Source organism: Oncorhynchus mykiss, chromosome 19 (assembly GCF_057628025.1).
Source record: "Oncorhynchus mykiss isolate SJ-2025 chromosome 19, ASM5762802v1, whole genome shotgun sequence".
NCBI lineage: Eukaryota > Metazoa > Chordata > Actinopteri > Salmoniformes > Salmonidae > Oncorhynchus > Oncorhynchus mykiss.
In genome coordinates this window covers 11,937,476-11,950,355 of record NC_143040.1, presented here as the reverse complement: position 1 = coordinate 11,950,355, position 12,880 = coordinate 11,937,476, and the positions used below count along the sequence as shown (strand labels likewise).

Below are 12,880 nucleotides of genomic sequence, written 5' to 3'. Positions count from 1 at the left end.
AGTCTACAGTATGTATGGTATAACTCCCTCCTTCCTATACTGCAGGTATCTGTCAGTCTACAGTATGTATGGTATAACTCCACCTTCCTGTACTGCAGGTATCTGTCAGTCTACAGTATGGTATATCTCCTTCCTTCCTGTACTGCAGGTATCTTTCAGTCTACAGTATGGTATAACTCCACCTTCCTGTACTGCAGGTATCTGTCAGTCTACAGTATGTATGGTATAACTCCTTCCTTCCTTCCTATACTGCAGGTATCTGTCAGTCTACAGTATGGTATAACTCCTTCCTTCCTATACTGCAGGTATCTGTCAGTCTACAGTATGGTATAACTCCACCTTCCTGTACTGCAGGTATCTGTCAGTCTACAGTATGTATGGTATAACTCCTTCCTTCCTATACTGCAGGTATCTGTCAGTCTACAGTATGGTATATCTCCTTCCTTCCTGTACTGCAGGTATCTGTCAGTCTTATCCACTGAAAGCGGTTTTCCATCCTGACTGTATACACTGAGTATACAAAACATTAAGGACACCTGCTCTTTCCATGCCATAGACCAGGGATGGGCCACAAAACTATCTCATAAGGGACCGCAGTTGCTCGAAGGTCTGTATACCCACATCCATACAATAACATGTATTGCATTTTGACAGCAGAGATACACTTTGTACACTTTTTTGTCAACTTCGTGCAATTTCACACCTTTTGCCATGGGGTGTAGAGAAAATGTGACAATTTTAAAGCAAGTTGGCTGGAATTCTACACATATTGCAGTAGGTTGGAGAAAAATGGTTGCAGTTTTTAATATAATATCTGAGTTAGACTGACATACAAAAACAATAGGGCCCCCCCCCCCCCCCCAGCAGGTAATTCAACCATAATAGTTTAGATAGCTGGCCGCTAAACTAACTTAGCAATCTAAAAATGTTTTGCTGACATGGGCTAAATGACTGACTGTCAATGACTTACATAACAAGAGAAAAACTGCTGATATAAAACCACATTTCTAAATTGCACCTTGTGTATTCTACTATTCTAACTGGTAAATTAGAACACTTAGAACCTGATGGGCAGGGGTTCTGCTGTCCTAGTGACATTAATAAACTGCTTCCACCATTGGGATGACAGGACAAGTCCTTCAGCACGATTCATATGCTCATTTGGGGGTTTGGATCTGTTTTATATTCTGCTTTCAGCACCCATTATCCAGGAATAAATGTCCTTATTGAAGAACCGTTCCCAACCATTGTACTTAAAGCATTAACTGGTGTATGCATCTGCAACCAAGCTGTTTCTGACACTTACAATTCATTTATTCAATTTGACAGACTCCCACAAGCTTTCTGTCCACTTCAGGAAATGTGTCATGTCATCATTACTCTGGCATTTGATTAAGTCTTGCATCAAGCTCTTTTTTAAATCATACACAGCCTCACTGTAGCCAACATTGACTGGAGCCATCGGGGGAGTCCCATGCCAGAGTCCTGGGATATACCAGCTGCTTGTGTCTGGATCATAATCCATCACATCAGTGAACTTAGTGATATTCTCCTTCTTCTCCATTCTGGCTGCTGCCTGGGTCATTTCATTCAACTGTTCCAACAACTTCTTCCGCTCTCTCATGTTGTTGTCATGAGCAGACATGTCTGACACGTTTTGGTACACAAAATGACATACTGGCTTCTTCCCCACTTCCTTCATCCTGATAAAAGCATGAACAACAATTTGCAGAATGTCTTTCATCTCTGTGTTGTTCTCCATGGACATGTTGATGATAGTGACATCACTGAGTCCAATTACCAGTGTGGCCAGTTCATTGTCATGTTCATAGTGTTTATCAAGTTGAGCCAACTCTGGTGATTTCAACCCCTCTGTGTCAATCACCATGATGAAGTCACATTTCAGTTCCTCCTTGAGTTCTTTGTTGACTTTAATCAGCAGCATGAAGGCCCCTCTAGTGCATCTTCCACTGCTGACAGCAAACTGGACTCCAAACATGGTGTTGAGGAGAGTGGACTTCCCTGTACCTTGGTCCCCTAAAACTGTCACAACCCGGATCTTGCTGTTAGAGTCCACAAGATTATGCAGCCGAGTCAGAACAGCTGATATCCATTTCAGAGGGATATTTGATGCATCTCCATCCACAAGCTCAATGGGGAAACCATCCAACAGCATCTGAGCACACAATTCAGGGAGATTCTCCATCTGTTCCCTTTGAGGGCTGTCTTCAGGGAGGGAGCAGGCAGCTTCATATAACTGGCCCAACTCACGCAGGAAGTGTTCAAGACCCAAGGAACAGTCAGATAATTGCTTATCCAAATCTTTAATGTCGTCTTTTTTCTCAGGAGAATTTTGGCAAAGATCTTTGTACTGGTCCCGCAAAGCAGACAGGTTCTGACGTGACAGATTGTCCAGATTTATCCGCATCCATTTGAGGAAATAGTAACGCTCCGCTCCTGAACCTGACAATCCTAAAATGAAGCTTTTCATTGCATCTGACATGTCACATTTATATTGCTTCTTTCTCAGCTCTTCCTCCTTTTTCTTCAGAGAGCTCCTGTAGTGTTCAATGTCTTGATCCCCTTGTTTTCTCAGTCTACATCTCTCTTTCTCCAACTGGGAAAGCTCTTTCCAGATTTGCCCCTGTAAGGGTAGCTGTTTGTCTTTAAATTTGACTGTGTCTCTGATGCTACTGGTGATTTCATCTGCCATCTTCCTGGCACTCTGACAGTCATGGCGGTCTTCATCAACCAGAATCCCACTGTGACGAGCTATGTCAGTCATGTTTTCCACTGTCAACCGGTCTGGACTATTTTCAATGATGTCACCAACAGATGATTGCAGCGTTTTGACAAATTCTGCATCGTTTTTCTTTTTCTTAACAATCACATTTTGCTCATTGATACTGCAGTTTGTGATCATTTGTTTTAATGTGTCTACTCTGAATGATTTTCTCTGAGAGTTGACGACCAGAAATAACTCTGATTTTGTGTTTTTGCTTTTCAACAAATTGAGATCTGCCTTTAAATCATCAGTGAAAATGTAAACTGCAGCTGATGTTTGACACAGAAAGGAGAACTGTTTTTCAAAGGACCTGATGTCTCCTCTGAGATTGGCCACCACCATAGGCTTAGTGAAGATGTCTATGTTTCTGTTCCCACATGGAAGGTACCAGTTGATTTCAACCAGACCATCTGAAATTCTATGGGGGATGTCACCACATTCCATATCATGATGAACAAATGTGTCATGGTACTGTTGAGGGTTACTAAGCAGTTTGTTCAAGATCTGAGACTTGGACACTCTAATCTCACCTAACCTAACAAAGGACACCATGGGAATATCAGAGAGTACAATTCTCTCCTCCACAAAAGCCTTTGTGGATGTTTGGGAAGAGAGTCTAAACTTCTTCACTATGTCCCTCAAGGCCCACAGCATCAAAGTGATTTGTTCTGTGTTACAGTTGGGCAGCAGGAGAGGAACAGCAAACTGACACATGGACATTTTCTGGACCATCTCCTGCTGCAGGAAACCATCTGAACACAGAAACAGGGCAGTTATCAGGTCCAGTGGATTAATGACATCACTGTTAGCAGAGTCACTTTTTAGATTCTCAAAACGGTCTGTACCCGGAAATGAAACATCTGTGTCAGAGGACATACATTTGACACTCCTAGCATTCAGATTTGCCATCATTAATTTCTTCAGGAAGGCCCCTGGAAGTGACTGCATAGTGGTAAGACGTTCATCTGATGTAGTATCAGCATTTATCTCAAGGACAGTACTTAACGTCAGCTTGTTTTCATAATGATCTTCCAGTCCAGTCTTTGACAACAGATCCATCAGATAGGATCCTGTAAATAGAAAGGAAGATCAGGAAATATGAAATATTCAGGAAAATCACCATCATATATTTCTCATCAGGGAAGATACTGTACCTTTACATCCCATTCTGACACATCCATTATTATTATTTCATTTACATTACAGTCATTTAGATAACTAGTCAGTTTGACACCAGAGATAATACTTAAGTAGGTTACTTCATTACAACATTCGCTTAAAATGAACCTTACAAATAACAGTGTTGGGTGATATGAAAAGCCATATTCAATAAATGATAGAATAATACTCGTAGGAAAGGTTTTCATCTTTAGCTCACAATCTGTGGATACTATACGATTAGAAAGGTTCTAAATGTTTGTAAAACATCACAGCACAATTGAAAAATATATGGCACATGGAAACCAAACGAGGGTGGTCTATGGTGATGGGTGGGATGGGCTGAGAGTGGCTGAGGGGTGGGATTAAAGAGCTGAGGTCTATGGTGATGGGTGGGATGGGCTGAGAGTGGCTGAGGGGTGGGATTAAAGAGCTGAGGTCTATGGTGATGGGTGGAATGGGCTGAGAGTGGCTGAGGGGTGGGATTAAAGAGCTGAGGTCTATGGTGATGGGTGGGATGGGCTGAGAGTGGCTGAGGGGTGGGATTAAAGAGCTGAGGTCTATGGTGATGGGTGGAATGGGCTGAGAGTGGCTGAGGGGTGGGATTAAAGAGCTGAGGTCTATGGTGATAGGTGGAATGGGCTGAGAGAGGGCTGAGAGTGGCTGAGGGGTGGGATTAAAGAGCTGAGGTCTATGGTGATAGGTGGAATGGGCTGAGAGTGGCTGAGGGGTGGGATTAAAGAGCTGAGGTCTATGGTGATAGGTGGGATGGGCTGAGAGTGGCTGAGGGGTGGGATTAAAGAGCTGAGGTCTATGGTGATAGGTGGGATGGGCTGAGAGTGGCTGAGGGGTGGGATTAAAGAGCTGAGGTCTATGGTGATAGGTGGGATGGGCTGAGAGTGGCTGAGGGGTGGGATTAAAGAGCTGAGGTCTATGGTGATAGGTGGGATGGGCTGAGAGTGGCTGAGGGGTGGGATTAAAGAGCTGAGGTCTATGGTGATAGGTGGGATGGGCTGAGAGTGGCTGAGGGGTGGGATTAAAGAGCTTGTTGGTAATGTATTATTATGTGATTGCTGTATATGTAGAATGTATGTATACGTAGCAGAAAAGCTGTAAAAAAAATTAATTAAAATGTCCCCCTAAGAGGTGGGTGGTGGTATGTAAAATGAACAGTATATGTTAAATGTATGTACACTACCAGTCAAAAGTTTTAGAACACCTACTCATTCAAGTTTATTTTATTTTGACTATTTTATACATTGTAGAATAATAGTGAAGACATCAACTGTGAAATAACAAATATGGAATCATGTAGTAAGCGAAAAAAGTGTTAAACAAATCAAAATATATTTTATATTTGAGATTCTTCAAATAGCCACCCTTTGCCTTGATGACAGCTTTGCACACTCTTGACATACTCTCAACCACCATCATCATGAGGTAGTCACCTGGAATGCATTTCAGATGTGCATTCATACAAGTTAATGTGTTGAATGTATTTACTTCTTAATGCGTTTGAGCCAATCAGTTGTGTTGTGACAAGGTAAGGGGGTATACAGAAGATAGCCCTATTTGGTAATAGACCAAGTCAATAATAATAACAACATCAACAACAAAACACATGCAAAAACAAATAGTGTACTTCCTTACTTGTGGTGAGGGTTGTTAACACCAGTTGACTTTGCCTTCCATCTTCCAGCACAGTACAGACAGTGACAGAGTACTGAGTACCACCTTGCAGGTCAGAGAGAGTGATGCTGAGAGAAGATGTGGTAGTGATGTGTGGTTCTGTCCCTGGACAGTGGTAGGAGATCTGGTAATGATGTTGGGTTTGGTCCAATCCTGGTGGCTGGCTCCATCTAACAGCAGCTGTTATGGCATCCACTGAGTCAACATTCAGCTGGTCTGGAGCAGGGGGTACTAAGGGAAAAATATATTATTGTCAGGGCTACAGTTTAACTCCAGAAACATATTACAAGAGTGTTATACGCAGGTTTTGGGGTTTTGCTCAATTCTTTTTTCGAGGTTGGTTCTGTTTCCTTGTTAGTCAGTCGTTAGTTTCACCTGTGCTGGCACAGGGGATATTTAAGAGCAGCTGACCCGGGTGTTCCATTTGGCATGAGAGATGCTGGAAGTTCTTGACCACGGTTTAGCTCTTACTCTTTGAGTGTGATAAAAATGAAGTATTTTATCCTGTGTTCTCCCCTTTGATTTGCTCAAATTGCTATTAGCTCCATATTATAAGTTGGCGTGGGTTTTTATTTTGGTTTGTCTTTTCTCGGGGCAACTTAAGTGGGCACTTATGGAGGTATCTTTTAGGACCCAGATTCTTGTTGCTAGTCATCTTTCAGGGAACACGCCATGGGTGTCTAAGAACCCCTCCTACAACCCCACCTGTTTCATTCTGTTTGTTCAGGGCTTATTTGTTAGTTCCCTATTTCTGGTGAGCAACAACGTTATTGGTTTTCTTATTGGGGAGCGTTAATGAAATTGGGGCAAGTCCGGGATATCGTTTCCCATGAGTATGATAGTCACTCTAATCAGCTACTCTGAAGCTCTACTGTGCCCGGAGGTTTGTATTTTCAAAATACACTTCTGTGGTGGAGTTTCTGTTACTGACCACTCAGAGGGTGGTGAAATCTGTGAAAAAGTGCATAAACACACAAGCTAATAAACAAAACAGATGGACTTTGATTTGGGAGCATTTGTGGGGAACCCTACTTGGGAGTTACTTGATAAATGTACGAAGATAAATCTTCTCATTGCAAAGCATTATGACATCAAAGTGGTACATGTTGAACCCAAAAACAGTAGTCAGTGTTAATTGGTACTGCTTTGGTGGAGGAGGAAATCCTCCCAGAGAGGAAGAATGATGAAAAGGGTCCTATAGGTGGTACAATACACCCTGTAGACTTGCAACTGCCCGAGGTAGAACTAAAGGCAAAATGGGTGCAACAGAAATTAGAGCTCAAGCACATGGAAAGGGAAGGAACATGTGGGGAGAGATTGGAGGAAGAGAAATTAGAGTTGGAGCAGGCCATTTGGTTAAAACAGAACAATAAGAATGTGCTGCAGGAGAACGAGAACAGGAACAAGAACACGAGCATGCCAATCAATTAAAAGAGAGATGGTAGCATGCCAGAGAGATAGAGCTGGAAGCACTTTGAATCAGGTCAGTCTATCCTGCACCCTCAATAGTGTTTGGTCTTGGTCGGAACAGCCAGCTTGTACCACCTTTCAGCGGAAAGGAGATGGAGGTACAGTATATATTTGACTTGTTTGAGCGGATTGCCACATCCCTAACATGGCCGCGTGATATCTGGTCACTGCTCCTCCAAAGTGTTCTTGTGAGGAAAGCTCATGAAAGTGCACGCCGCTTTCTCTTGAACAGAGTTCAGATTATGACACTATTAAAGCTGCTATACTTCCAGCTTACGAGTTGGTCCCAAGGGCATACAGAAATATTTTGTAAATTACAAAACACAGAATCCCAAAGCCATGTTGAATTCGTAAGGGAACAATTTTGATCAGTGGTGTGGTTCTCAAGAGGTCAAGGACCTTGATGATTCAAAGACTCATAGTACTTGAGCAGTTAAAGAATTGCCTTCACAAAAGGGTTGCTACCGTACATTTATGAGCACAAGGATCTCACACTTGAGAAAGCTGCAGCTGCTGATGAGTTTGTGTTGACACATAAAACTACCTTCACAAGCAAAGCACCCAGTAGTTCTCCCTACATAAGAGAGAAGAGAAGTCACCTCCTACTACGAGGTTTCAGTCTCTTCCCCCAGTGTCCAAAAACAAGGATCGTCAGAAAACTGGTTATTTGTTTCCGCAAGTGTGTCATTACTGCCATGACAAAGGACACAGTCTAAGTGGCCTAAGTTGAAACATTTTTAGAGAGAGTAAGCAGTTTCTTCTTGTGGGATCACTCCAGCCCGTTAAACCAGTCCCAATCAGAGACTTATCTCCCAAAATCCTGTTTAGATCAGATGTGTATGAACCCTTTGTTTCAGAAGGGTTCGTGTCTCTGCGTAATGGTGATGCTGTTAAACAGCCTGTGAAGATACTGCGAGGAACTGAGGCAGCTCAATCCTTCCCTTTGGAGGATGTTTTGCCCTTTGTCTGACACTTCAGAAACGGGTTACAGTGTTTGTACAAGGTGTGGAGGTGGGGTACATGGAAGATCCTTTGTATAATGTAGAACTCGAGTTTGATCTTGTTTCTGGTTCCATTTTTGTTGGAGTGAGGCCTAGTCTACCGATGAAGGGGGTTTCATTCATTTTGGGCAACGATTTGAAGGAAGTGAAGGTTGTGCCAAATCCTGTCATTTGTAAGGAACCCAGAGTAGAAGAACCTGATGGGTTATCAGAAAAGTACCCATGAGTGGGGAAAAAAAAGGTTTTGCTGAGATACGTTGAGAGGAGTTTGATCAAGTTTGTGTGGGTTAATTTGACAGAGATGGTGGGCTGATGAGGAAATGCCATTCTTGGGCAAGTCAATTGGCCCAGTATATCTCAAATTGTCATTCTAGTTACACTTCGACAAGCGATACTGAGGTGGGCTCATGATGGTAGTATGGCAGATTATCTTGGGATCAACAAGACGCATGACTATATCTTGCGTAACTTCTTCTGGTCTGGTCTGAAACAGGATGTTGTGGCGTTCTGTAAATCCTGTTACGTTTGCCAGCAGAAGGTAAACCGAACCAAGCTGTATTGGTTGCACTTTTGCAGCCTTTTTCTGCTTTTGACTAACCTCACAGCAGGGTTCTGCAGGACTGTTTTGGTCCTTTACCCGAAACAAAGAGATGCACAACTCCCTCTCGGATAATGGCTGAACTATGGCTCTCTTAGCCTCCAAGAGGCCAACATCTTGCTAGGTGTTGTACTAAGATTGCTATAGTATATTATTAAGAAGAGGTTCTACTTTAAAAACAATTTGCTTGCTCGCTTCACTTTAAAAAAAGATATTGGTTAAACAGTGAATATAATGTGTTCAGCCTTACGGGGGAAAGGTAAAATAAGGCCAGGGATTTTGAGAAAGCATCTAATGTAACAACATCTCTCTAGTTACTGGTAAACACACGGTGAGTTGTAATTGGTGCAAGATCTCTTACTAGTGCGGATTGTTGTAGAGACAGGTTCACTCTGTTCCCCATTGCTCAGCACAGTTGCAACACAAACAGTGTACTTGGTGCCGGGTTGCAGGTTTGAAAGTGTTTTGTGGCAGTCGTCAGTATTGGCTCTGTTCCTGGGCTGCAGTAGGATATGGACTTTCTCCATCTCTTCAGCCGATCCAGCTGAGATTGAATAGGTCTCTTCCAAATGGAACATCTTTAAATATGGGTACTTGGAGCACTGTAATAAAACCTATACTTGTTTAGAAGAGATGGGCTGCTTTTGACAGAGGCCCAAAATGTCTCTAGGAATGAATGAATGATGCAGTCTGCAGGTAGGTAATGATGCAGTGAAGTATGTGGATGAGAGGTACTCTAGTGGTTAAGTGTGTTGGGCCAGTAAACGAAAGGTCGCTGGTTTGAATCCCTGAGCCGACTCTGAAAAATCTGTTGATTTCCCCTTGAGCAAGGCACTTAACCCTAATTGCTCAGGGTAGAGTGTCTGTTAAATGACTAAAACGTAGTCTGAATAAAAACACAAGTTATCCTACTGTACCTGCGGATAGGGATGCTGAGACACATCTGCTTTGGCTTCCATCTTCTCCCTCTGTAGCCACACTGAACTGGTACTTTTTACCAGGGTTGAGTCTGCTTATTTCAACTTCATGAACATGTTTCACCCCTATACTGCACGGTTCCACGTCACAACCCCAGGTCACTCTGAACTTCTGTGGTCCCTTCAACCCTTCAGGAGGACCCCAGCTCAGAGACACAGAGTCTGATGTCAGCAACAGGACCTGGATGTCACCAGGAGGGGGCAGCACTAGTGAAGGAATAACGGGGGATTGAAAAACAGACTTCATTGACATTCCAAACACACATTTGTACTATTTATACCAGCAGTTAAAGGAAAACAATTGACGTATTACAAAATGTATCCTATAAAATTGAGATTCAAATTAAATAATATTTTTTGGGTCAGTTTATTCTGTTTCCACTTACTGTAAACTCTACCTACCATCATCCGTGGCCAACGTTGTGTGTTGGTCTCTATCAAAACTCTTAGGCTGCGAAAACAAAATTAGAATTAGTAATTTCTTCAAAACAAAATATTTATTGTTTGTTTTTTTGGTTATTGTTTGAGAAAATAGCACTAAACAAAAATAGAAAACACAACATGTAAATTATTGGTCCCATGTTTCTTGAGCTGAAATTAAAGATCCCAGAAAAAAGCTGATTAAACAGTATGATCATTACAATGTGCACACTAAAATGTGCAGTTTTGTCAAACAACACATTGCCAGTTGTCTCGTGCTTTGAGGGAGCGTGCAACTGGCATGCTGACTGCAGGAATCTCCACCAGAGCCGGTTGCCAGAGAATGAATGTTCGTTTCTCTACAATAAGCCGAGACTGCTTATGATAGAAAAATGAACATTTGTTGTTTTAGAGAATTTGGCAGTACATTCAATAGGCCTCACAACCACAGACCACGTGTATGGTGTTTTCTGGGCGAGCGGTTTGCTGATGTCAACATTGTGATGGCGGTTATTGTGTGGGCAGGCATAAGCTACAGACAACCAACACAATTGCATTTTGTTGATGACAATTTGAATGCACAAAACTATCATGACGAGATCCTGAAGCCCATTGTGAGGCCCCTTTTGTACGATATCTGTGACCAACAGATCCATATCTGTATTCCCAGTCATAATTAATTACATATCACAAACATAATGTATTATAAGCCGTTTTAGGAGGACGTCCTTCTCCCCCTGCCCTTCCTTCATCCCTTCCTTCAGCCCTTCCTTCAGCCCTTCCTTCATCCCTTCCTTCAGCCCTTCCTTCAGCCCTTCCTTCAGCCCTTCCTTCAGCCCTTCCTTCATCCCTTCCTTCATCCCTTCCTTCAGCCCTTCCTTCAGCCCTTCCTTCATCCCTTCCTTCAGCCCTTCCTTCATCCCTTCCTTCAGCCCTTCCTTCATCCCTTCCTTCAGCCCTTCCTTCATCCCTTCCTTCAGCCCTTCCTTCAGCCCTTCTTTCATCCCTTCCTTCATCCCTTCCTTCAGCCCTTCCTTCAGCCCTTCCTTCAGCCCTTCCTTCATCCCTTCCTTCAGCCCTTCCTTCATCCCTTCCTTCATCCCTTCCTTCAGCCCTTCCTTCAGCCCTTCCTTCATCCCTTCCTTCAGCCCTTCCTTCATCCCTTCCTTCAGCCCTTCCTTCAGCCCTTCCTTCAGCCCTTCCTTCATCCTTTCCTTCATCCCTTCCTTCAGCCCTTCCTTGAGCCCTTCCTTCAGCCCTTCCTTCATCCCTTCCTTCATCCCTTCCTTCATCCCTTCCTTCATCGTTTCCTTCATCCCTTCCTTCATCCCTTCCTTCATCCTTTCCTTCATCCCTTCCTTCATCCCTTCCTTCAGCCCTTCCTTCAGCCCTTCCTTCATCCCTTCATCCCTTCCTTCATCCCTTCCTTCATCCTTTCCTTCATCCCTTCCTTCATCCCTTCCTTCATCCTTTCCTTCATCCCTTCCTTCATCCCTTCCTTCAGCCCTTCCTTCAGCCCTTCCTTCATCCCTTCCTTCATCCCTTCCTTCATCCCTTCCTTCAGCCCTTCCTTCAGCCCTTCCTTCAGCCCTTCCTTCAGCCCTTCCTTCATCCTTTCCTTCATCCCTTCCTTCAGCCCTTCCTTCAGCCCTTCCTTCAGCCCTTCCTTCATCCTTTCCTTCAGCCCTTCCTTCAGCCCTTCCTTCAGCCCTTCCTTCATCCCTTCCTTCAGCCCTTCCTTCATCCTTTCCTTCAGCCCTTCCTTCAGCCCTTCCTTCAGCCCTTCCTTCATCCCTTCCTTCAGCCCTTCCTTCATCCTTTCCTTCAGCCCTTCCTTCATCCCTTCCTTCATCCTTTCCTTCATCCCTTCCTTCAGCCCTTCCTTCATCCCTTCCTTCAGCCCTTCCTTCAGCCCTTCCTTCAGCCCTTCCTTCATCCCTTCCTTCATCCCTTCCTTCAGCCCTTCCTTCATCCCTTCCTTCATCCTTTCCTTCATCCCTTCCTTCATCCCTTCCTTCACCCCTTCCTTCAGCCCTTCCTTCAGCCCTTCCTTCAGCCCTTCCTTCAGCCCTTCCTTCATCCGGCTGCACATCCGACTAATAGCCCATCAAAACTACACATCAACTATATTGAAACTAATTTCACAGAAGCCTATGAAAATGTATGTAGTCTAAAGAAGATTAAATTGACAATAGTCGGATGGGAGACAATATTAACAATTGTCTCGTCAATGAAGAGACTGATGAACAGTGCAGCATGTGTAACTGACAAAGAAGGGAAAGGAGCTTCCCAAAAAGCGACTTTCTCAAAACATGTTACAGAGGTTCATGCAGGTCACACACTTTGATTTCAATAATGGTATTACAGATACTAAGGTTTCTAAATCACCTACATTTCCCAATAGACTCTCAAAATGTAGTGGAAAGACTATTTCAAAATGTAGTGGAAAGACTATTTCAAAATGTTTTATTTTTGACAACTAACTGCAATTCCACTCCCGGCAGCATATAGCCTAGGATACTAAGAACAGACTAGTAACATAATTAAACTCCTATTCTGTTCTTTTGAAATACATTTAGTTCAATAATATTTATTAAGGCCTGCATAAACAAAATGATGATGGTGTAGTTCCCCCAAATTACAAAATGAAATATTGTTTTCCTTAGTCCTCTAAACAGTCAATGGAAACGGTATGACAGCAATCCATGCTTTGGTTTAGCTTCATTGGCACTGTTGACACATGCTAACATTTTAGCAATTATTGTACACATCTCATTAAAGT

General features: G+C 43.1%; 1 protein-coding gene across 1 annotated transcript; it reads right to left on the bottom strand.

Moving 5' to 3' along the window:
• Positions 1-945: 945 nt before the first annotated feature.
• Positions 946-10,127, bottom strand: LOC149974983 (up-regulator of cell proliferation-like). Its single transcript, XM_090210075.1, has 4 exons — positions 10,081-10,127; positions 9,619-9,885; positions 5,594-5,863; positions 946-3,855 (listed from the first exon to the last, which is right to left on the bottom strand). The coding sequence occupies exon 4, from the start codon at positions 3,842-3,844 to the stop codon at positions 1,310-1,312; it is 2,535 nt and encodes an 844-aa protein (XP_090066201.1). The 5' UTR covers positions 3,845-3,855; positions 5,594-5,863; positions 9,619-9,885; positions 10,081-10,127; the 3' UTR covers positions 946-1,309.
• Positions 10,128-12,880: the final 2,753 nt, after the last annotated feature.